This window comes from Mus musculus, chromosome 3 (genome assembly GCF_000001635.26).
Source record: "Mus musculus strain C57BL/6J chromosome 3, GRCm38.p6 C57BL/6J".
NCBI lineage: Eukaryota > Metazoa > Chordata > Mammalia > Rodentia > Muridae > Mus > Mus musculus.
Window position 1 is genome coordinate 88,410,479 of NC_000069.6, and position 24,634 is coordinate 88,435,112.

The window sequence follows — 24,634 nt, forward strand, 5'->3', positions numbered from 1 at the left end:
AACCCAAAAGCCAGAGTTTAGGGGCTCAATAAAAACTTTTAATTACATTTCAAAGATCTCATACAGTGCAACAGTGAATATTCGCAGCTAATCTCCTCGAGTCCATTTCTAGCTAATGCTGAATGTGCATTCTTTCCCATGTGCCTCTATCCAGCCCTCCTGTCTTGCCGAGTTTCTAATTTGTGTGTTGACCAATGGGTCAACATTTCTAGCTGTTTTGGTCTCCAGTTTTGGAAAAATGGCCGCCCACTGGCTCATCTTCACCAAGGCCAATCCCAGACCCTGACCTTGGGAGAGTAGGAGTTCCGACACGGGGGTGCCTTTTACCTTTATATCCAAGGTCCTTTCAAACACAAGGGGAAAGAAGGAAAGGGAGATAGGACAAGAAAGGGAGAGGCTTAAACACCGGACAAGAAAAGTCGGGAAGGAGTAACCTAAGGTATGAAAGGTGGGAGGAACCTATGTCCACACTCTGCCCCGTTAGGAAAGACCAAAGAGCAGAGCTGTCCAATCACAAAGGTCTTGATAGTGAAAGCCTGAGAGGGGCCCTTGCTCCACTGTATTGATAGGTCTTAAGGTAGAGGTGAGGAGCGAAAGGATTTAAAATGATCTGTGGGCTTCACCCTTCAGATGACTATGGGCAAGATTGAAGGGCTCTCTCAATAAAGTGCAGGAAGTGGGGCCTGGCGGCGTCCTGTAAACCTGGAACTTAGGAGGTGGAGGAAGATGAAGAGTTCTAGGCTACCCTCTGCTACATAATGAATTCAAACCCAGCCTGGGATATATGAGACCCTGTCTCAAAAAACAAACCAAAATGCTGAGACATTAGTAGAGGGCTCAGAAGGAAACAAATACAGACTACAGCGAGTAGTAGGAGGTGTGTGTGTGGAGACTGGGTCAAGTCAGGATGGAAGAATGTGGAGCAGCCGTGAGAAACATGAAGGCTTCAGTTAGCACCTTCCAATTTGGCACCATGGCATTTCCCAAGCATCTCCCAGGCTGAAGAGCAAGATCTGCCTGCTTTCTTCCCTCCCATTCCTGGATGTGCCTCTCTGCCACCAACACAGGCTCAGTAGAGGCAGGGAAGAGGGACGCTCCTGAGGAAAGCATCAATGGTTTTGGCAGTAAGAGGCTGGTAACCAGGTGGACCTGGCCTTGGGTGCCTTCCTGACTGTATTTTTTTTTTTTTTCTGTTGCCAGCACAGGGTACCATGACTGGGATGATACTTCACAACCAAGGACAAGAAAAAAAAGGATAGTTCATATTCCAGAGTCCCACTGTGAGACACCTGTTGCTATTCATCTGGGTGGCAGGTGTGCCTGTGGCACTGCTGCCTCGGGCTCAGAACCTCCGTTGTACCTCCAGGGCTTGGCTCAGCTGGCCTGAGGAGATAAGAGTGAGGAACACACATCCAAGCCAGTGGCTCTTTCCCAACCTGGCTTCAGGGCAAAGTTCCAAGGACAGTGTTCTCTAGTAAGTCTGACCCACTTATAACTATGCCCCTCTACTGTAGTCACCTGGGCCAATGAAGGCCAGCAGCTCATGCGGTTCCCGGGCCTGAGGGACAGGGAAGGGGGATAAAGAATTGGGATCTGTGTCACAGTTTTCCACTTCTCCAAGGAGTGGGGTCTGACAGCAGACTGAGCTATGAGGGTGAGTTGGCTCATTCACAGATGTTCAGCTACACATAGGAAGCCTTAGCATTCCTCCCTCCTAGTAACTCCCCTAGAAGATGAACGCCCTGCAGAGTGTGTGCTGCTCCGATTTGTCCCCCCAAAGGCAGGACAAAGCAGTGAACAACTCAGGTCCCAAATTTAAAATAAGCAGGCATAAAAAAATAAATAGACCCCAGGCAGCTACTCAGAGCCTTGGCCTGAGGCTCGAGAAGAAGCAGGGGACAAGCAAACGAGGAGCAGCTCTTCTCCAGGCCTGAGGGAAGGTCAGAGAGGGGTGCCAGAGGGGCTAACGGGGTCCTGTGGCCATGACTGAGTATAAGGACCGAGTGAGGGGCCCAGATCTGCAGGGGAAATCAAATGATGGGGATGAGGGAAGCCAGGCACAGAACCTCTGCAGAAGGAGCAGTCCAAAGTCTCCTCTCTTATCCCTGACAGACAACCTGGAGCAGGATGGGTGTGTGGTGGTGGTATTCACAGGGTCAGTTATCCTCTCTGCTCTGCCCTGGCCCAGAGTAATGTGTGAAACCACAGCCTCTCCATCCACCGCTCTCTACCAGTGTCTCGAGTCCACCAGCTCAGGTCGCAGGCTGAGCTTCTTGAGGCTCTCGTAGCCCACCACGATGACGATGGTGGAGGGTGTAGCCGAGATGATTCTTGCCGAGAGGCCCTTCATGAGGCCCCAAGGCCCCTCCTCTGCCATCAGCTGCCTGAAGGTCAGGACGATGGAGCTCTTGCCTTCAACCTGAAAAAGTCACCACAGTGAAGAGCCACCAACTGTGCTGTCACCACTGCTCAGCACACCCTCAATAGCACTTCAGGCTCGAGGAGGGACTCCGAGGGCTAGCCTCTGCTTTCTGGGCAGCACAGTGACTTCCTCCTAGCTCTGGTGACAGACTTCCTGGGTGGACTTAACCCTGCCTACCCCAGTTTTCTAAAATAGAAAATGGTGATAGTCCCTATGCCTGGGCTCGAGAGATGGCTCCAGATGTTAAGTAAAAGCACTGACTGCTCTTCCAGAGGTCCTGAGTTCAAATCCCAGCAACCACATGGTGGCTCACAACCATCTGTAATGGGATCCAGTGCCCTCTTTTGGTGTGTCTGAAGACAGCTACAGCATACTCATTCATATATATAAAGAGAGAGAGAGAGGGAGAGAGAGAGGGAGAGGGAGAGAGAGAGAGAGAGAGAGAGACCCTGTGCCACAAGGTTGTTACAATGTCAAAAATAGAGCCAGGCATGGTGTCACACATCTTTAATCCTAGCACTGGAGAGGCAGAGGCAGGTGGATCTCTATAAATTGTAGGCCAGCTGGTTGATACAGTGAGTTCCAGGCCAGTCAGAGGTACAAGATGAAACCCTGTCTCAAACAACAGAGTGCCAAGAGTTCTGCCCAGCAAGACAGTGCTGAGTGCCAGCTACCACTGCCCTCAGGCAAGCTCTCCGGCTGTAAGCCTGTGGACAAGGCGCGTCTCTGTCTCTGGGAGGCTGCATTCATCCCCCCAGTGAGGCCCTTAAGCAGCTCTCCCCAGCCATGGCTGGCTCTGCTCATCCCAGTCTCTCCAGGCTTCGGGGTTAGAAGCCTCTTGCTCTTCTTGTTGGTCACACGCAGTAGCCAGGACAACGACCTCTTCTCTTTCTCCTCACAGTCCTACCTCCTTCCTTATTCCCAAATCACAACTACAGAGCCCACACCAGAGCACTTGTGTCACAGCAAGGCAAAGGACTCCTTCTTTAGACCCTCCCTGCCCAGTGTGGCCTTCATGTGGTGATGCCAGCCCCGTCTACCACAGCTCGCTGCTCTGCCCTGCCTTCCTCATCACCTCCTCCACACCTCTTCTTCCCCTCTGACATCTCACATGATCACTCTGCTTCCACAACCTCCCTTAGTCCTGGCAAGGGCAAGTTCAGCTTAGCCCATGCCTCTGGCCTGGTAGCTCCTTAGAGCAGGGGGCCTATGGGCAATCCCTAGGGTTGGCTCCTAGGACACCCAAGGAGGGGTAAGGAAAGAATGAGGCCAACCCTGATTCTCCAAGGTAAAGACACTGGAGGCCCAGCCAGGTGCCAGAGTATTGACTTTTAAATGTTGGAAGAAGCACTTTTTCCTAGGGGCAAAAATACTTCTATCTGTTGTCCCTCTCTTTGGACACTCTAGTGGCCCCAAAAATCAACTTTACCCAACCTGTTAACGTTCCTTTTCTTTCTTCCTGTTCTCACCATACCTGGAACCCTTCTCCCATATATCTCTCTTGATTCTCCACCTTTCTTCCTAAGTTACCCTAGTTACACATTAAGAGCCCCTCTTGCTGTAAACCTAAGACTTGATACAGCAAAATCTACCCTTTGCATATAATGTACCATATTTAGATCCTCTTTCTCCGTGCTGTCTACAGAGTTGACCTTAGAATAGGACTACAATTCCTGGGCAGCACCAAGAGTTGTTAGGGTTTTGGAAAAGTCTAAAGAGTACAACCTGTGAAACGTATTTTTAAAAGTCTGTCAGGCCAGCGATGTAGCTCAGCTTTTACCATCAAGCCAGATGATCAGAGTTCAATGCCCTGGAACCCATATAGTAGAGAGAAACCAACTACTGCTAGTTAACCTCTGGTCCACATACACACAAAATAAAACACAAAAAACAAAACAGAAACAAACAAAACCCATGCAGGTTTCTTAGCTGGCTGGTGACAAGCACCTTTCATCACTCTATGGAGGGTGGAGGCAGGAGAATCAAGAGTTCAAGGCCATCCTCAGGGCTAAGTGAATTTGAGGACAGCCTTGTTGAACTATGAGTCTTTGTCTCAAAAACAACAAAAGTCCAAACACCCGGCATTTTCCTGTGATCCCAGAACTCAGGAAGATCAGGAATTCAAGGCCAGCATCAGCTACAACAGCAGCTTTGAGGCCTGGCTGGACTACATGACACCCTGTCTCAAAAACAAAAAAACAAAACAACAACAACAACAAAATGCTGGGGGCGGGGGTTGGCTCAGTTGGTTGAGTATTTGCTGAAAAGGCCAGTGCCTCTAAAAGCAGGCGTGACCGTGCATGCCTCTAACCCCACTTCTCCAGAGGGATGGGAGGGTTAGGAGATCAAGGCCCTCCAGCTACTACTTATGGGGCTCAAATCCAGACGGAGATACTGAGAACCTGTCCTTAAGGGTTGAAGAAACACAAACAAAAGGAGCAGCAGACCTGAGTTTGGCTCCCTGAGCACACACAGTACAAAGCCAGAACTCAGCCACCTGCCCAGGCTTTCCCCTAGCTCCTGCTCGGACTGTATCCCTCTCTCTCACACACACAGCAAAGAAATGGAACGGTTTTGAAAGGAAAAGACATCTGTGTCTCTCTCGTTTCCCATCCTCAACTGTCCCTCCTCTTCCTCTCCACTAGACCATCTCTCTCAGTTCAGTCTCTCGTTCCCTGTGGATTCAGGGCCTGGTGGAAAAACCAGACACCTGAAATTACTATGAAATCCCTAAGTGTAATCACCACAGGCCTGCAAGGTAAGGAAGGGGTGGCTCAGGGCCTAGGCCAATAGAGTACAGAACAGATTCCAGCTGAAGGCTAGAAGAAAGCAGTAAGAGCTCCCGAGGCTGGGCATGCAAGTGGGTAGCTATGCAAGGGGCAGACAACGAGAAAAAACAAGCTAGAGACTTTCAAGGGCTCAGCTGGTATCTGCAGAGATAAGGACAGGGAGGGGCTGGGATGATCACTAGGCTGACCAAACACCAGGGTCAGGGTACACTGAGGTCACAGGGACACTGGAGGCCTACAGGTCTTCCTTCTAATGGCTTCCCTGTCTGACTCAGGGAGGGGAGGAGGCCGGCATTACCTGCACACGGGTTCTGATGACATCCATGGGATTGGTGAGGATGGAGGCAGTGGCTGCAGCCAGGGGCCCAGAGATGGCTTGAAAGACAATGTGAGGGCACTCCTGAGGGCACAGGCGCGACAGCTGCTCTGGAATCCAGGGAAAGACAAGGCCTCAAGATATGAGGTACCACCCATCTGCCCTCTCACGCCTGCACACGGAGACAAGCCCTCGGCCCTTCCTATACCTTTCTCTTTCTGCTTCTACCTGCATCCACTAGAGATACACATTATATGTCTTTGGAGCTTTTTGAAGTCATTCTGGTTGTAGTCATTTATAAGGGACACAGTGGTCTCTATGGAAGGAAGGCTGTTCACTGTATTCTGCATACCTTTTCAAAGTTCTTTACTTCTAGAGGGTCAGGGGAAGGCAAAGTGTCACATAGTCCAGGCTGGCCTGGACCTCAGTATGTAGCAGAGGAGGAGCCCTGACCCTCCTGTCGTCTCCAAAGTCCAGGGACTATAGACTCATGGCACCACAGCTGGGCCACACACTGCTGGCGATGGCTCCCAGGGCTTTACCTGTGCCAGGCAGGCAGACACTCTACCAACTCAGCCACATCCTTAGCCCTTCAAAAGTCACTTGGAGCTTTGGACTGTGTACATATTTTTATAAATACAAGCAATTAATATTAAAGTAGGAAGTCTTACAATGAGGACCAGATCATACCTAGAAGGAAAATGGCTGGGCATGATGAAGCATGACTCTAATTCCAGGGATGGGCGGATCCCTGATTCCAAGGCTAGGCTCAGGACTGCCAGAGAGATACAGAGAAACCCTGTCTCAAAACAACAAGGCAAGCAAGCAATGCAGGCAGGATGCTGATGTACTTGGAAGATGAAGGTAGGGTTGGGGGGTCTAAGTTCATCTTCAGCCACACAGTGACTTCCAGGCCAATACAGACTACATGAGACTCACTTAGCATACAAGGAGACGAGAAGGCACAGAGTCTAGCACGCATGGAGCTCTGGATTTGATCCCCAGCACAGAAAGCCAGGCACGGTGGCACACGTTTGTAATCCCAGCACTCTGGAAGTAGACTGGGGGTAGGAGTGGGGGTGTCAAAAAGTCAAGGTTATCTTCAGTGACTTGAGAGAGATATGACATTCTGTTTAAATTTAAAAAAAAAGAGAGTATAATTTTTATAAGGCCAGCCATGTCTCCCAAAATAAGAACAACAAAAAAAGTCAAATATACAAGGCCTAGGGGTGTAGCTCAGTGGCCCAGTACCTGCTTACCCCGTGTAAGTCTCTAGGCTCAATCACTAGGCCAAGAGAAGGAGAAACTTGGATTTCCGAGTGCCAATGACTGTGGGGTTCTAGGCACTGAGGCCTGTTTCCTCGGTGCCACTGGGAAGTGTGCCTGGGCACAGATTCTCTGCTTTACTCTCTCTTGAGGTAAAAGACAAGAGTTCATTCATTTACTCAGTGAAGACTCAGCGAGCCACCCTGGGTCCTGAGGGCCATGCAATGAATGGAAAAAAGTGCCTAGGATCCCTGCCCTCGGAAAGTGCACATTCTAGTAAGAGAGATAAGCACAGCACAGCACGCCACCATGTCGGAGGGGCACACTAGAGCTACGGTAAAAATGGGAAAGGAAGGGGGGGGGGGTCGGGGACACCACAGGTAGAGGGAAAGCAAGCTGTGACTTTCAACAAAGCAGTCATGGTGCTTCCTAGAAAGTGAAGTTCAGAAACGGCCTGATAGTGAACCACGTGTGCCCCAAAAAAGAGCTTCCCAAGCACAGGGTAACAGTTATCAAAAGCACTGAGGCAGGGGCATGCCTGCAGGGGGCAGGGGCAATAAGACCAGCGACTTAGAACAGAGCCACTGGGAGGGGCAGTGGGTGAGACTGGAGGTGAGTGACCAAGGACCTGGAGGACACTACACAAACCCAGGCTTTTCCCTAAGACACCCAGGTCCTAGGTCTTTCCCCAGGTCACACAGACAGACTCATCATCTCAAAGATCTCCTCTCAGTTTCCTAGTCAGTCAGGTCCTTACGAATTCTTTCTCATGCGTTTAGTTTTGGTAGTTTGAGGATAGACAGATGTAGGAAGAAGGTTGGCAGGGCAGAGGTCACAGCCTCCAAGTCCCAGCTGACATGGAGAATTCCGTAAGCCTGCTGGAGCCACCTCTTCCCCAGTTCTTAACTGTGTTCCACCACCCCCAACCCCAAGTCAAGCATGTCAACAGAAACAGGGTGACCTGGCGTTTGCCTCACGGGCACCCTTCCTCTCCTGAAGGAGGCATTTTGCAGTCATTAGGCGGCAGCATTGGGACCTGCACTGCCTGTTTCCTGGGCCTGGATGCACTGACCCTGCTCCTGCAAGCTGCCACTTTCCTGGGACAAGAAGACTGATTGGTTTAATGAAGAGCTGATTGGCAATCAGCTGGACAGAAGAGAGTAGGGCGGGACTTCTGATCTCAATGAGGGGGCCCCAGTGAGAGGGACCAGGAGAAGGCAGTATGGGAGACCATGTGGAGGAACCAAGAGGATTGGACATGAAGTCACAGTGAGAGAGCAGCCATGAGGACACACATGGACCAGAGCAAGCCAGGGCAAGACCAGAATGGCAAGTAATGTGGTGTCTGGGTAGCAGCCCAGTCGGGTTAGAAAATCTCTGAGCCTGCCTAGCTTAGGCTTGCTACTTGTTAATAAAAATACCAGGTGCCTGTATCTTTACTTGGAAGTTACAATGAGCATAGAAACGTCCAGCAATTATTGGAGAACAGAGGGGTATAGAACCACTCCCCCTGACCCCAGGAATTACTTTACACACATGTAAACTGGGCTCTTGGGCAACAGAAGCAGGTGGATCACAAATTGAGGGCCTGCATGGACTATGGAATAGGTTCAAGTCCAACCTAGTTGCTTAGTGAGATGTCTCAAGAGTATAGACGGGGGCCTAAGGATGTGGGTAGCTCAAACACAGGATCTGATCCCTAGCACTGCATAAACCAGACATGGTGCAAGCCTTTAATCCCAGTGCTCAGGGGGCAGAGGAAGGAGGACTAGAAATCCAACGCCAAGCGCCAAGCAGCGTGGCCCACATAGCAGGCAAGTTAGGGCTACACAATGAGGTCCTACCTCAGAGAGAGAAAGAGAGAGGAGAGAGAGAGAGAGAGAAGGCATCTTCAAGTACACACTGAGTAGGATACACTGTGTCACGAACAACAAACAAGCTGGGCATTCTGACACATGCCTGTCACCCCAGCACTTGGAGGGGAGGAAGAGGTAGGAGAATCAGGAGTTTGAAGTCCCTCTTGTCCACAGAGCAAGCTTAAGACCAGACTGGATTATATGAATCCTGACTCAAAAAGGCACGGGGTGGTGGACACATGGCCGTAACCCCAGCACCAGGTGGGCAGAGGCAATAGGATTAGTACTTTAGGGCCAGCCTTGGTCACCTGAGTCCCAATCTCAGACGCTGAGTCTCAATACTCAACACACTGAGTGTGGTAGTGTGAGCCTAGAACTCCAGCAGCCGAGGAGACAGAGGCAGGACCCTGCCTCAAAATAAAACTTAAGCAGGTCAGCCACATTTGTAGCCTAGTACTTGGGAGGCTGAAGCAAACTTCTCAGAATTTAAGGTCAGGCTCAGCTACATACTGAGTTTCAGGCAAGCCCAGGCTGTAGAATAAGAGCCTATTTTAAAAACAAAACCAGTGCTTAATTTTTAAATGGCTGAGATGCAGCTCAGCAGCCAAGCAGCTGCCTAAGTATTCGGTGGGCACGCAAGGCCTTGTGCTGCATCCCTAGCAGGACCCACGGGAGGCCCACAGTCAGATTGTAGGCTGAGACCTCTCTCTGGACAGGTTTGGCTAACAATGCTGCAGAGTGGGGCACAAGGGGAAACATAACTCTTTTAAGTGTTCACAAAATCAGGTGAGGGCAGAGGTCAAAGGCAGCCTCCAGAGAAATGCCTTCCTGGGCACTCGCTTTAGTCTTAGTTAGTGTGGCTTTTCTGCAGGCCTGGAGATGAACCCTTCCTTGTGCATGCTGGCTAAGCTCTCCTCAACTGAGCTACATCCCTAGGCTCCCTAAGAAGATTTTGCTGAGGTGACCCCAGCGCTTACGGAGCGGAAGCATTGCTGTTAAGTTCCAGGTTACACTGGACTACAGTTGAGTTCAAAGGCAGTCTGGGTTAAACAGAGAGACCCTGCCTCACAAAACCACAAGAACAAAAAAAAAAAAAAACAGATTGCCAGAGTGTACTCCCAAAGGGTCAGTACAGAGTTTAGCTTTACCACAAAGTCGAGGTGCGATACTGCGCTAAGCAGAAGAAACAGGTGCTAGCAAACTCGGGTTGGGCTGGGCTCGGCTGGGCTTGACTGGGGGCGTACACCAGTGATCCCAACACTCAGTGGGGCTGATCTGGTCCCCTCTCTGTACTCATCTCCACTCTAAAATCAGCCAGGAGCAAGTGTCCCCCGCCCCACCAGTAAGTGCTCTCCTTCCAAGCCCCTGCTTACCTGCATAGAAGTGGTAGAAGGGCCACCAGACAGCACTGTTTGGGATGTACGTTAGCAGCGAGGCCACATAGCCCCGGTAGAAGCCTCGGAGACCGTCAGCCCGAAGGATCTGCCTGATGATGTCCTTAGTCTGGCCAAAGGCAATCACCCCTTGTCCCTCTAGGTTCCCGTGCACTTGGAAGCGACCCATTTTCTCACCCTTCCGCTGCATCATCAGATGTTGGGAGACAACATCGATCGGCACCGTGATGCTCTGGGCCACAAGGGAGGCCGAGCCCCCGGCTACGAGTGATTTGACTGTGTTACTCTGGCTGTAGTCTGCCACAAACTTCCGGGTGAGCTCGTAAGTGGTGACATAGCACTGGCCGGAGATGAGTGTGAAGGTGTTGACCAGGAACCCCCGGTAGAGGCCCGCCACTCCATCTGCTCGCAGGATCTTGACAAAGGCATCGAAGGTCCCGTGGTAGAGGCTCTTGCCCTTCTGGACCTGCAGGCGGGTGCGGATGAGGGTGAACGGGTACACGCTGACCCTGATCATCATTGTCATAGCAACACCAAACACATAGAACTTCTTCTTGTCCAGGTGCTCCCACTCGATGATCTGGATGTTCCGTTTGTCCTCCATTGTGCCCGGAGACCTGGGGTTTGGGCAGGCGAGAGATGTGAGGAAGGTCAGGACAGCATTGCTTTCCCCTCCTGCCTAGGCTGCCAAGTCCACCTCTCGGGCTGTATCTTCAGGACACTCACCTCAGCGAAGCCTAGCCTTCAAACAGCCTGGCTCAGTGCGTCCACGACCCAGTGCATTGTCTCTGCACTTCTGTCTTTGACAAGCCCTTCTGAAATCATTCCTCACCACACAGCAACGCTGACCACACCACACATCAGCCCCTACTCGGTGTGTAGGACCAACCATTCTGAATTTTGTCTCTTTCCTAGGTCTTGGCATCACAGTCCTGAATAGGGACCATTCTCTGTCTCACCTGCTGGGCATGCTTAGCAATCCATCCACCTGGCATGATTCAAGGCCTGCATGGAGAGCAGGATGTCACTGTGTGCCATGGGGGAGTTCCTGGAGGCGGGAACACTCCTGGCTCCTCTGAGGAAGCAGCCACCTTTGTTGTCTGTTCATGCTCAGAGGGGGTCACCTTCCTAACATTTGCTGCCTGCTTACCTCACTTCTGTCCCCCGTGCCGGCTGCTCTGACCATCCCTGAACCCAACCCACCCCCTGATCTATATTTTCTCCAGTCTACATTAGAAGAAAGTGTCGAGACGAGTGTAGAGGGGGATTTCACACCACACGGCATCCTCACCCTCCTCCCCACTCTCTAGGAAAAGGAGTCTAAAAGTCAGGAACAGGCCAAAGGTCTAAGTCCTCCTTGGCCATTAGATAGTCCCCAAAAAAGAGAAGAGCCACCCGAGGGGTTTCCTCTCAGGAACCTAGAGAGCTACAGGACCTGCTTGCATCTGGCTAACCCTGAGTGTGCAAACCATAAAACAACAACAAAAATACTTCGGGGAAGGGAGCAAATTGAGGATTCTAACGGTCAACCGTGGCCAGCCCAGTGCCATGCAGCCACACAGCAGGGAAGGCGAGATAAGCCAAGAGCTCTACTCCACGTGCCTTCTGTGCCAAGTGAGCCAAACATCTCAGTGCAATTCTCTCTGTTTAAATTAAAACTAACTCCTCCCATGGGAGGCAGTGTAAACACCCTAGAAACTGCCAGTTCTCTCAGCTTTATCCCAGAAGCCAAGACTGCCTGCCTTCTCTTTCTTAGTGTTCCTGTGGAGTGACTGAGCTTATTGGCTGAGCAGGCATGGTGTCATCGCAAGACAAACACACAGCAGGGCTCAAGCAGGGGCCTCCTGCTGGGCATGCACTAACTGCATGCTAGGCAGGGCAGAAGGGCAGAGCGATGAGGCACTCTGTTCTAAGGCCTGGTTACCTGGGCACCTTCTTAACCTGTCCCGCTGAATCACCCACTACTAGCATCTCTGATGAGCAATCCTGAGGCAGAGCTCACTACTCCAGTTCCCCTTTCTCCGACCCAGAAGGAAGCCAGGATTTCCCAAGGCCCGTCTGTCATCCTACAATGTCATAGTAACAGGAGGAGCCACTAAAGGTCATGACCCAATCAATAAGGCACCATATTAGAAGGCTGAGAGGGCACTATACCCTTGGATTAGGGGAAATTTCTCCCTGAAAGTGGGATCTCAGCTTGCTCCAATGTCCTATAGCCTCCAGATGCCCTGCTGAAATATCAGTTTTTGTTTCATCTGCTGGAAAACTCTCTTTTTAGAAATATGAATGCAATCATTCCTCAGCCTTCTTTTCTCCTGGTTCAGCCAGTCCATCTTCCTTCTGGCCCTTTGTCTGACCTTATTTGTGGTACTGGACTCCAATTCTGGATTTTCTGTTCATGGGGCTAGGGTTGTAGCTTAGTTGACAGAGTGACTGCCTAGCATGTACCCAGTCCTAAATTTAATTCCCACCATGGCACGACAACAACAATGATATGGTGACCCAGGCCTATAGTCCTAGCATTTGGGAGGTGGAAGATCACAAGTCTCTAGTCATCTTTGACTATGGCAAGTTCAAGACCACCCAGGGTTACAAGAAATCCTGCTTTAAAAAACAACAGAGGGGCTGGAGAGATGGCTCAGCAGTTAAGAGCACTGACTGCTCTTCCAAAGGTCCTGAGTTCAAATCCCAGTAACCACATGGTGGCTCACAACCATCTGTAATGAGATCTGATGCCCTCTTCTGGAATGTCTGAAGACAGCTATAGAGTATTTACATATAACAAATAAATAAATCTTCAACAACAACAACAGAGTTGGGCAGTGATGGTGCACGCCTTTAATCCCAGCACTCGGGAGGCAGAGGCAGGCGGAATTCTGAGTTCGAGGCCAGCCTGGTCTACAGAGTGAGTTCCAGGACAGTCAAGGCTACACAGAGAAACCCTATCTCAAAAAAAACCAAAACAAACAAACAAAAAACCCCAACCAAACCAACAACCAAAGCATTGTTTGTGAATCACTAAGTGCCTTCTGTACATCCCATCAGATCGCCCAGACCAGGGAGCGTTTTATGCTTGAAGTTATCAAATGAAATGGAAAGTAGACTAGCTCAAATATGCACGTGTTACAACTCTCCTCACATAAGCAAAACTCAGAACTACTCTCTTGCTTTGCTTTGCTGCCTTTGCTGCTGTTTTGTTGTTTGTTTGGTATGAGTTTCAAGTGGCCCAAACTGGCCTTGAACTTCTGAGCCTCTTATCTGCAATTCCTAAATGCTGGGATTATAGATGTGAGCCACGATAACACTTGCCGGGTTTATTCTGAGCTGTGTGCTATGCGCATTCTACCAACTGAGCTAGATCTTTGGCCCTTGGAGTTAACAACTGTGGAAGGATTTTGCTAACAGTAAAGTATTTCCCTTACTGCACAAGGTTCTACTGAGCAGGGTTACTCCAAGTCCTCACCAGCCATCTGGTCCACAGATGGCATGGACAATATAGTTGTCTATATAAGAGCAGACCTAGGTGTGGTAGCACAGGTCTATCACACTAGCCCAAGGGGGCTGAGGCAAGAGAAACAGGAGTTTAAGGTCAGCCTGGTTTACACAGTAAAACCTGTCTTGGGGGTCAGAGGGGACTCAGGCCATACTGTAAACCTGCTGATAAGAAACAACACTCTAACATCTCTAGATAATATATGGATTGTAAAATGTGAGAAGCATTGCTTTACTTATTCCAGCTTGTCAGTTTTATAAGAACTATAACTATTCTCAGATTCCAGCATCATTAGAACCAGGTTAGGAGTCCTCTGATTCCATCCTTGGTAGTGGACACAATGATGATTAACTGGTCCATTCCAATCAGCCACTCCCACCACATCGGGTCAACTCCTGACCAGACACCAGGCTGCCATTCTCAGACAAAACAGATACTTCCCAGCACCCTCTTTTCTTTCTCTCTGCCACTTCAGGTTCTGCATTCTGGGAGCTGTCACCCACATAAACGCGAATTAACTGTCCCGCTAGCTATTCATTGCCCTTCACTAGGTCCTGACTATGTCGCCTCCCAATCTAAGCCTCCTCCCTCCGGCATGGTGAGGTTCCACCTAGTCTTCATTGGTCTTCAATAGATTTCCACGTGATCCTCCATCACACACACCACATGACAATCCCCTCCACACACTCCACGTGACACCCTCCTTTATGCACCTTCTGTCAGGCTCTTGCACGGCCAATTCAGAGTCCCCGGGCATACCCCTCGTCAGGCTTCTCTAGCTGTCAGTCTCTCATGCTCCTCGGCCAGGACGAGATGCCTCGGGGGACTTGCCTTTCGTTGCCAAAACTGCAGAGCGGCTTCCCATGGCGATGCAGCCCCGCAGAACAGACAGATATCCACTGCCTCCTCGACAGGTTGAACCTTAGGTACCTCTGATCCTTCAAGACACCTAAGCACCGTGGTCGCTTTCCTTCTCAGACCCCAGCGCTTTAGCCGCGTCTGAGACTGGGACTCCTAGACCGCAGCCCCCGCGCTATCCTCCAGTCCCAGCGACAGCCAGACTCGGTTCGCATCTTCCTCCATCTCCACTGGGATCCCGGTATTGCCGGAACCGGAAACTGAGATGCTGTCATTCCCTCCCACTGTGAAGCAGCGGTAATTCCACCAATGGCATTATCAGCCTTTGAGCCTCCCTCTAGAAGCGCCTCTTCGGCCATCTTGGATTAGGGAACTAGCCCCGCCTCCTTTAGCTTCTATATGCCCTCAAGCCAACCACGCAAACGAGTCCTGCTAGGGGACTTCGTAATTGGCTGACACTTAAACCCAGAGGCAGAGGACTCTGCTCCCTCTCTCCCTCCCTCCCTCCCTCCCTCCCTCCCTTTCTCTTTCTTTTTCTTCTTTACTTCTCTCTCTCTCTCTCTCTCTCCTTTTTTTTGTTTTACTTTCATTTCTTTTTGGGAAAAGTCTTGCTACCAAGACCTGGGGGGCGTCCAACTCATTAATTCCCCTGTCTCAGATTTCCAAGTGCTAAGATTGCAGACCTGCTCCTCCACTCCTGGTTTCTGGGACTCTTCTTGACAATACAGTGAAGTCACCTTTTGCTTAAAGATCTAGTGGAATCTTTATATTCAAACCTAAATTTTAGAATTCGAATTTTAAGTAGAGAGGAGGGGAAATCTAATCTTTAGTTTTTCCGTAGCTTTTTCTCATATTTGGAGCCCAAACAGTAGAGGTAAAGGAAGGCACGATAAGGTAGCTAATTTTCAGATATAGTAACTCAATTTGGATAAACAGCGGTGACACCAGCTGTGGGTCTGGTTTTACACATATATATATTTTTAAAAGGTGTTTGTTTGTTCTATACTTTCAGTCTATGCTGGTAAGATTTTGTTTTGCCGGGCGTGGTGGCACACGCCTTTAATCTTAGTACTTGGGAGGTAGAGGCAGGCAGATTTCTGAGTTCGAGGCCAGCCTGGTCTACAGAGTGAGTTCCAGGACAGCCAGGAATACACAGAGAAACCTGTCTCAAACCCCCAACTCCCGCCCCCCAAAAAAGATTTTGTTGTTTTGTTTTTGTCAGCTTGATGTTGGCTAGATTCATCTGGGAAGAGGAAATGTAAATCGAGTAATTGCTTTCAGTGGACTGATTTGTTAGCATTTTATTGGTTAATGACTGATGTGGAAAGGCCCAGCCCAGTGTGGGCTGTGCTACCCTTGAGCAATCTGAATGTGAACCCAAGGAGAAAGCACTATATACTCTCTCTTAGTCTCTGTGTCAGTTTCTGCCTCTGGGTTCCTGCCCTGCCTTGCCTTTATTATGAACTGTAACCTGTAAGGTTAAATTAATCCAGGTTGGGTGTGATTGCACAAGCCTTTAGTTCCAGAACATCGGAGGCTAGGCAGAAGGATCCCTGTGAGTTCAAAGCCAGCGTGATCTACATAGTGAGTTCCAGGACCTACATGAATATATAAAGAGACTGTTTCAAAAAAAAAAACCAAAAAAACAAAAAAGATCAAAGAAAAGATAGAATAAATCCTTTGTCAAATTGTTTTTGGTCGTGTTGTTTATCACAGTAATGGAAAGCAAACTAGGACACAATCTGTCTTTTTTTTTTTTCAACTATACTGATACATAAAAACAAAGTTTGAATGTAGTAATTAATGGGTACCAGGTGATTTTGTTTTGAGACAAGGTCTCACATTGTAGCCCAAGCTATTCTGAAACTTACCATGGTCCTAGGGTAACTTCAGATTTATAGCAGTGGTTCTACCTCACCATGGCATGTTCTGGGATTACAGGCTTGAGACATCGTGATGGCCTCTGAACATTCATTTCTTTCTGGGGGCTTGGGGGAAAACTCAGAGTCCCTTCTAGCTTTGGGGAAACGTGGAGAGCTTTGGGGCTGCCTTCTAGAAATTTGGCAGGAATTTGACATTGGCTAGGACGAGGATGTGGGCTCAAGTTCTTGATCATCTTGATAAGTCCCTGAATACCACCAGAATTGTTTGTTCCTTGACCTAGAGTTGACCTTATTCTTTGCATGTCCTTAGAATGATATAAAAGCAACTGGAAAAAGATAAACCCACTTCAGCCTCAGCACTAGGTGGAGTCATGTTATAATGTTGTCTAATTTTCTTTTTCTTTTCAATCCTAGATCACTCCCTTGATACCCTGTTGATTAACTGAGCTGGCTTGGTCAGAGGTATATACAACATATCATGTGATCTGTGATGTTCTTCCTGTGCACAAATTTCTTACTCGTCACTGTTTCTCTCTCTCTCTCCCTCTCCCTCTCCCTCTCCCTCTCCCTCTCCCTCTTTCTCTCTCTCTCTCTCTCTCTCACACACACACACACACACACTCACACACACACACCCCTCTTTACAGTCTTCTGTAACCACGATTCTTATCTCAACTTTCAACTTTCCTTCCAAGCTCCCATATCAATTGGCTCACAGCTCCCTGTAACCCCAGCTCCAAGGCATCTGATACCCTCTTCCAACCACTGTGGGCAACAGCATACATGAGCACATTGGCATGTACTGGGCCTGGATCTTATTTTAATCAGCTGGGTGCTTGTGATTGGCAGAGGTTGTGATAGTGACTCAGATGTTTGTGTCAAGGACAGAGTCGTGTTTGTCACACGGGACTCAAGCAGGAGATGTCCTTGTGCCCAGCTGTACTGGATGCTGTTGTGTTTGTGTGCTCTCTGTCTTTCATGCTCCACAGAGGCAAGAATGGGACCCAGTTTGCTCATTTTTATGTACTTGGCACATCACAATGCTTCATAGCTCCCAGTGACTAAGTGAATGGATTTCCAAGATGGCAGAGCTCCCAGCTCACAAAGCAGCGCTGTGTCAAGAGGCTATGAGATACTGGAAAAGTTCCTGTGGAGGACAATGGTCAAGGTAGATAACACTGCAAACCCAAAGGACCTTCACCTCTAGTTCACTAAGGCCAGCTGTCTTTCATCTCTGCTTCACCAAGGAACAGGACTTTCAGGGTAGGCCTGAGGGAGTAGCCGATGCACTCATGGCTCAGTTGCAAGGGAGCTGGAAGCAAATCCCACAATTCCTAAGGCTCTTTTCATTTTATTCTGAATTTAATAAGAAGCTGCATGGGGGGCTGGTGAGATGGCTCAGCAGGTAAGAGCACCCGACTGCTCTTCTGAAGGTCCTGAGTTCAAATCCCAATAACCACATGGTGGCTCACAACCATCCGTAATGAGATTTGATGCCCTCTTCTGGAGTGTCTGAAGACAGCTACAGTATACTTACATATAATAAATAAATAAATCTTTAAAAAAAAAAAGAAGCTGCATGGGCTCTGAGGCAGAATTGTGTTAAGAAAGCTCCTCTTATTCTGGCATAGATGGAGAGGTGCTGCCCAGGCCCACCCTTTACTGAGGTGATGAGATGGCTCAGTGGGTAAGAGCATTGACTGCCCTTCCAAAGGTCCTGAGTTCAATCCCCAGTAAACACATGGCAGCTCACACCCACCTGTAATGAAACCTGATGCCCTTTTCTGGGGTGTCTGAAGACAGCTACAGTGTACTTATATATATAATAAATAAATAAATCCTCTTCTTATTTTATTTATTTATTTATTTATTTATTTAGGTTTTTCAAGACAGGGTTTCTCTGTGTAGCCCTGGATGTCCTGGAACTCACTTTGTAGGCCAGGCTGGCCTCGAACTCTGAAATCCACCTGTCTCTGCCTCCCAAGTGCTGGGATTGAAGGTGTGTGCCACCACGCTTGGCCTCTCTCCTCTTTTTAAAGCATATGTGACTACTGGTCGATTTCATAGGCTCCAGTAGATGGCCACGCAACCACACACATACAGGCAGCTCTAATTGGATTTAGTGGGTCATCACAAAAAGGACATGAGGGGCCGCAGCCATCTTCCAGTAACTCACCAAAATGACGAACACAAAGGGAAAGAGGAGAGGCACCCAGTACATGTTCTCTAGGCCTTTTAGGAAACATGGCGTTGTTCCTTTGGCCACATACCTGCGAATCTACAAGAAGGGTGATATTGTAGACATCAAGGGAATAGGCACTGTTCAAAAAGGAATGCCCCATAAGTGCTACCAACAATGTCACCCAGCATGCCGTGGGCATCATTGTCAACAAGCAGGTTAAGGGCAAAATTCTGGCCAAGAGGATCAATGTGCGGATTGAGCACATCAAGCACTCAAAGAGCAGAGACAGCTTCCTGAAGCAGGTGAAGGAGAACGACCAGAAGAAAAAGGAAGCCAAAGAGAAGGGCACCTGGGTGCAGCTGAAGCGCCAGCCTGCGCCACCCAGAGAAGAACACTTTGTGAGCACTAACGGAAAAGAGCCTGAGCTGTTGGAGCCCTTTCCATACGAATTCATGGCCTAATGGACACAAAGAAATAAAATACCAGCACCAGGAAAAAAAAAAAAAAAAAAAAAAAAAAAAAAAAAGGACATGAGGGTCAGAGTGGGCTGAGTTGGAAATAATTGGGGGAAACTAGAAAAAGAATGGGTGTGGATATAATCATGTTGTATGAAAATTTCAAGAATAAAGAAAAAGGAACAAGAAAGGAACCTTTGTGGTTGGTTTTGAACACATTGATTAAAAGCAAAATGAAACAAAAGTGCTACAATTTAAGCAGTTCTGTGATGGCTAAAGGAACTCCGTTTTCTGCTAGGGATCTGTTTTGGTATTCACTAGCCATTTGTCTCTGACTCTGGTCCCTGTAAGATGAGTTCCCAGTTACCCTGACTGAATGAGCTATACCCCAAAATGTACAGCTGTGACCATCTACTTGTTATGACTGCTTTTTTTGCTTCTGTGACTTTCTTATGCAGATACCCAAAGATTGTTTAACCTCTTAATTTAACAAAACAGACCAGTTTTTGCTTGTTTTCATAGATACTGAAGGTCTTCTTGTGGTTTTTTCCTTTTTTAAATTCTTCCTTCAATTCCCTTCTCGTGGCAATCTCAAATCTGGCTCAAAGATTGTTCATCCACTCTGCTGGTCATTAAGTCATTAAGTCTTTCAATGGTAATTGGATCGAGTCTATGCCATTGACTGTATGACTTTTTCCCAGGGGTCACAAACTCCATAATACTTCTTCTTGGTGTCTTTAATGAAGAGCAAGCCCAGATTTGCATTCCCCACTTTTATTCCCTGTGTCTTTCATCTTTCTGTCTGTCCATTGCTCGAGTCTGTGCCTGCCTGAAAGCTGTCCTGTGAATTCCTGTCTGTGTGAATATGTCTGTGTGTATCTGTCCCTGGCAAGGGGCTTTGCTCTGTCTTCCTGGGACATCACAGAAAGCATCCCATGGGGAAGAAATGGGACACTCTACAGAAACCTCTAACAGAGTTTTATAAGAGATTAAAACACAGACTTCAACTGACCCACATAACAAACTACTATAAACATCACGGTTTATCAAGCATTACCCAAATATTGTGTACAATATTTGTGGTGAATATTCATTTTATAAGATTGCTTCCAATCTTTATTTGTGCTGTATTCAGCAAATGGTTTCTATTAGGACACAGAGGCATATATATTACTCTGGGTCAGGGATGTGGAGGAGCACATAATTTAAGGTTACAGCTATGCATTAGCTCAGAGTGGAATCCAAGGCTAGTGAGCTTGGTTGTTACATTGTTCTCTTAAAGGCAGGTTAAACCAACAGGTCAAGCACACGGCAGGATATTTGTGTTAAGTCTTTTTTTTTTTTTTTTTTTTTTTTTTGGTTTTTCGAGACAGGGTTTCTCTGTATAGCCCTGGCTGTACTGGAACTCACTTTGTAGACCAGGCTGGCCTCGAACTCAGAAATCTGCCTGCCTCTGCCTCCCAAGTGCTGGGATTAAAGGCGTGCGCCACCACGCCCGGCTTGTGTTAAGTCTTAAGTGACTTCAAGGCATATTGTTAACTCTGGCTGTGAGGTCCAGAAAAAAACTCCAATCTCTTAGAAGGTAACAGATTTTTATCATTACACGTCACCACATAGCTCCTCTTGCCAGGAGTAATGGTACATGCCTATAATCTTCGCTACTTGGAAAGATGAGGTAGGAGGATTACAAGTTCAAAGCCTACTTGGGTTGCATAGTGAGTTCAAGGACAATGTCTTAGTCAGGGTTTCTATTCCTGCACAAACATCATGACCAAGAAACAAGTTGGGGAGGAAAGGGTTTATTATTCAGCTTACACTTCCACATTGCTGTTCATCACTAAAGGAACTGGAACTCAAGCAGGTCAGGAAGCAGGAGCTGATGCAGAGGCCATGGAGGGATGTTTCTTACTGGCTTGCTTCCCCTGGATTGCTCAGCTTGCTTTCTTATAAAATCCAGGACTATCAGCCCAGGGATGTCACCACCCACAATGGGTCCTCCCTCCGTGGTCATTAATCAAGAAAATGCCTTACAGCTGGATCTCATGGAGGCATTTCCTCAACTGAAGCTCCATTCTTTGTGATAACTCCAACTTGTGTCAAGTTGACACAAAACCAGCCAGTACAGACAGTTTGGGCTTTTTTTTATCTCAAAAGTATAAAAGTTGCTTGATAACATAGTTCAGTGGTAGAGCACTTGTCCAGCATATATCATAAGGTCCTAGGTTTAATCTAATGAGAGAGAGAGAGAGAGAGAGAGAGAGAGAGAGAGAGAGAGAGACTTTTAATGAACGTGGTAGTTCACATGTAATCCTAGCACTTGGGACACACTAAAGCAGGTAATTGTCATGGGTTTGAGGCCAGCCTAAGTTGTATGAGATTCAGAAAATATAACAAGGTGGGAGTTTGTTACTGGTAGTTGGGATGTCTTCGGGTTTCTATTGCTAGGAAGAAGCCTTTTCTGTATTGTGTAGAGCCTGAGGATAAAACCTCAAAGCCCATTCCCACAATGACATACTTCCTCCATCAAGGCCACACCTCCTAATAATGCCACTACCCATGGGCCAAGCCTAAACACATCATCACATGGGGTTAGCATCAAATTCCATGTTCTTGGCTTCCTATCCAGAGAATTGAAAACAGGAGCTGTAGAGATGGTTCAGCAGTAAGAATGCTTATGGTTCTTGCAGAAGACCTGAATTTGGTTCCCAGCACACACATTGGATGGTTCATAACCCCATGTAACTCTACATCCTAGAGAGTTGGTGACCACTGCAGGACTCTTTCGGTACTCACTCATACATGTTTATACCCAAACACAGACACACACAGGTACATAACTAAAAATAAAATAAGCATTTTAATGGGAGGATGGAGAGATGGCTCATCAGTTAAGAGCACCTTTTCTTACAAAGATTTAAAAGAAAGGAGTTTGCTGCTTCTGTTTTTTTGTTATTGTTGTTTTAAGGTTTATTTACACAGTATTCTGCCTGCATATATGCCTCCATGCCAGAAGAGGACGCCAGATCTCATTACAGATGGTTGTGAGCCATGATGTGGTTGCTGAGAATTGAACTCACGACCTCTGTGCTCTCAACCTCTGAGCCATCTCTCCAGTCCCATGTTCTATTGTTTTTTGTTTTGTTTTGTTTTGTTTTGTTGTTGTGGGGTTTTTGTTTGTTTGGTTGGTTGGTTGGTTTTGGTTTTTTGGAGACAGGGTTTCTATCCCTGGCTGACCTGGAATTCACTCTATAGACCAGGCTGGCCTCAAACTCAGAAATCCGCCTGCCTCTACCTCCCAACTGCTGGGATTAAAGGTGTATGCCACCACCGCCCGGACAATCCCTTGCGGGTCTTCTGGAAGAGCAGCATGTTCCCTTTCTTAACTGCTGAGCCAGCTCTCCAGCTTCTGCTTGTCTGTATGTTTGCTTGCTTGCTTATTAAGTGTGTGTATGTGTGTGTGTGTATACTAGAGGAGGGAGTCAGATATCCTAGAACTGGGTTTACAAGCAGTGTGAGTCTCTTGACATGTGTGCCATAAGCTGGACTTGGGTTCTCTGCAAGAGCAGCACATGTAAATAAGTGAAGGGGAAAAGCGGCCTGCAGCTGGATGCGTGCTTCAAGCTTGGATCCCAGGACCCACATGGTGCTCACAACTACTTGTATCTCTAGGTCCAGGGGATCTGACAGCCTCTTCTGACTCTGAAGGCACCAGACATGCAGGTTGTACACATACATATACATACATGATGAATGTAGGCAAAACAGTCCAGGTACATAAAATAAAAGAATTTTAAATCTTAAGAACCCACAACTAAGCTGGGCGTGGTGGCGCACGCCTTTAATCCCAGCACTCGGGAGGCAGAGGCAGGTGGATCTCTGAGTTCAAGGCCAGCCTGGTCTACAAAGTGAGTTCCAGGACAGCCAGGGCTATACAGAGAAACCCTGTCTCGAAAAACCAAAAGAAGAAGAAGAAGAAGAAGAAGAAGAAGAAGAAGAAGAAGAAGAAGAAGAAGAAGAAGAAGAAGAAGAAGCAGCAGCAGCAGCAGCAGCAGCTGGGACACTGGTGTTAAATCTTGGAATCTGGTGTGCTGGAGTGTAAGACCCCCTTTCAGGTACCCCCACTCTAGTCTCGGGAGAGAGATAGCACCCACAGAAACACGAGAATCCTTCTTGATGCAAACATGCAAGGTAGTTTAATGATGGAGCTCCAGATCAAAACGTATCTCATGGGCTGGTGAGATGGCTCAGTGGGTAAGAGCACCCGACTGCTCTTCCGAATGGTCCGAAGTTCAAATCCCAGCAACCACATGGTGGCTCACAACCACCCGTAATGAGATCTGATGCCCTCTTCTGGTGCGTCTGAAGACAGCTACAGTGTACTTACATATAATAAATAAATAAATAAATAAATAAATAAATAAATCTTTAAAAAAAAAAAAAGTATCTCACGCAGGAGACAGTGGATTTGACCCCGAGGCTCGAAAGCTGGGGGGTTTTATGGGATAAAGGGCTTAGGGGTGGGGAATTCAGCATAGTGACACACTATTGGCTTATTCAAACATCAGCAGAAAGATTACATGTCAGCAAAACGAATACATGCAGGTCAGGGTGTCAGGGTTCTGTGAGTTGCTGACTTAGTTCAGATAGCCCTGTTATGTCCTCACATTCCTCTTTATCTTTATGGTCACGCTGTTCCCAGGAATGCTTTAACAACGAGGCATGCCCGGGTTTGCTTTTCTTTGTTATCAGCCCCAGGCAGCCTCTAGGCTCACAAACAACTAGCAATTTCTGAGTACTTTATATGACTTACAGGTCTTGAAATTTCATCTTTCTTTCAGGAGCGGTGGCTCAGTGGTTAAGATCATGGACTGTGGGTCCAGAGGACCCCAGTGCAAATCCCAGCAACTGATTGATGGCTCCTAGCTGTCTAGTCTGTCATGGAGAGATGGCTCAGCAGTTAGATAAAGAGCACTGACCACTCTTCCGAAGGTCCTGAGTTCAAATCCCAGTAACCTCATGGTGACTCACAACCATCTGATGCAGTCTTCTGGCCTGAGGATTTATATGCAGCAGAGAACTCATACATTACATAAATAAGAGACAAGAAAAATGAAAGCGAGGGGAGCCTCTGCTGTTTTCTGAATGTAGAGTTTCTAAGATGGAAATGCCATAGAGCCATCACACCACAGTGTGAGCACTGTCACACAATAGTGTCACACAACAGTGTGAGCACTGTCACACAGTAGTGCCACAGGAAAGTGTGAGTACTGTCACATAATAGTGAGTACTGTCATACAGTAGTCCCATAATACTGTGAGTCTAGTCAAGGCCATTAAATCTTATCCTAAAAGTGGCTGAGGGTATATATTTTGTGGTATGTGGACTTGCCACAATTTAAAACAAAAAATAAGACTTAGTTTTTTATTTTATGTGTATTTATGTTTTGCCTATATGTATGTCTAGAACTGGAGTTACTGACCATTGTGAATCACCACGTGGTTGCCGGGAATTGAACCCAGGTCCTCTGCAAGAACAGGCAGTGCTTTTACCTGCTGAGCCATCTCTCCAGCCTCCATTCATGTGTGCATGTGTGGACATATAGGTTCAACATCACATGTGTAGAGCTCAGGTTTCAGTCCAGTGTGTGGGTCCCAGGGACTGAACTCAGGTCAAATGGGCTTGGGGCAGACACCTTTGCTTGTCCAGCCATCTCACTGGCT

The 24,634-nt window shown here is 47.8% G+C and overlaps 1 protein-coding gene, 1 long non-coding RNA gene and 1 pseudogene across 8 annotated transcripts; 2 read left to right on the forward strand and 1 right to left on the reverse strand.

Annotated features, from left to right (window-relative positions):
- Nucleotides 1-15: 15 nt before the first annotated feature.
- On the reverse strand, nt 16-14,663 carry Slc25a44 (solute carrier family 25, member 44). Of its 7 annotated transcripts, none has more exons than NM_001281795.2 (4): nt 14,368-14,663; nt 10,023-10,660; nt 5,510-5,637; nt 16-2,419 (listed from the first exon to the last, which is right to left on the reverse strand). In NM_001281795.2, exons 2-4 carry the CDS (start codon nt 10,645-10,647, stop codon nt 2,228-2,230), a joined length of 945 nt encoding a protein of 314 aa, NP_001268724.1. In that variant the 5' UTR covers nt 10,648-10,660; nt 14,368-14,663; the 3' UTR covers nt 16-2,227. The 7 variants fall into 7 exon arrangements, with proteins under 7 accessions (NP_001268724.1, NP_001139348.1, NP_001344678.1 ...); NM_001145876.2 differs by having other exon boundaries at nt 14,296-14,663; NM_001357749.1 differs by having other exon boundaries at nt 5,510-5,632; nt 14,250-14,663.
- Gm33513 lies at nt 14,602-18,190 on the forward strand. Its single transcript, XR_375819.2, has 3 exons — nt 14,602-14,691; nt 16,692-17,445; nt 18,157-18,190. It is a non-coding gene; the product is annotated as a predicted gene, 33513 (long non-coding RNA).
- A 252-nt stretch (nt 18,191-18,442) lies between these two features.
- Gm42814 lies at nt 18,443-18,981 on the forward strand (annotated as a pseudogene).
- The last annotated feature ends 5,653 nt before the right edge of the window (nt 18,982-24,634 follow it).

Coding starts and splice junctions, on each gene's coding strand:
- Slc25a44 (NM_178696.5), bottom strand. CDS start 14,293: ATGCCCGGGGACTCTGAATTGGCCGTGCAAGAGCCTGACAGAAG. Junction 10,661..14,249: donor GTGCAAGAGCCTGACAGAAG/GTGCATAAAGGA, acceptor CCCAAACCCCAG/GTCTCCGGGCACAATGGAGG. Junction 2,420..5,509: donor TCATCAGAACCCGTGTGCAG/GTAATGCCGGCC, acceptor TGACTTTTTCAG/GTTGAAGGCAAGAGCTCCAT.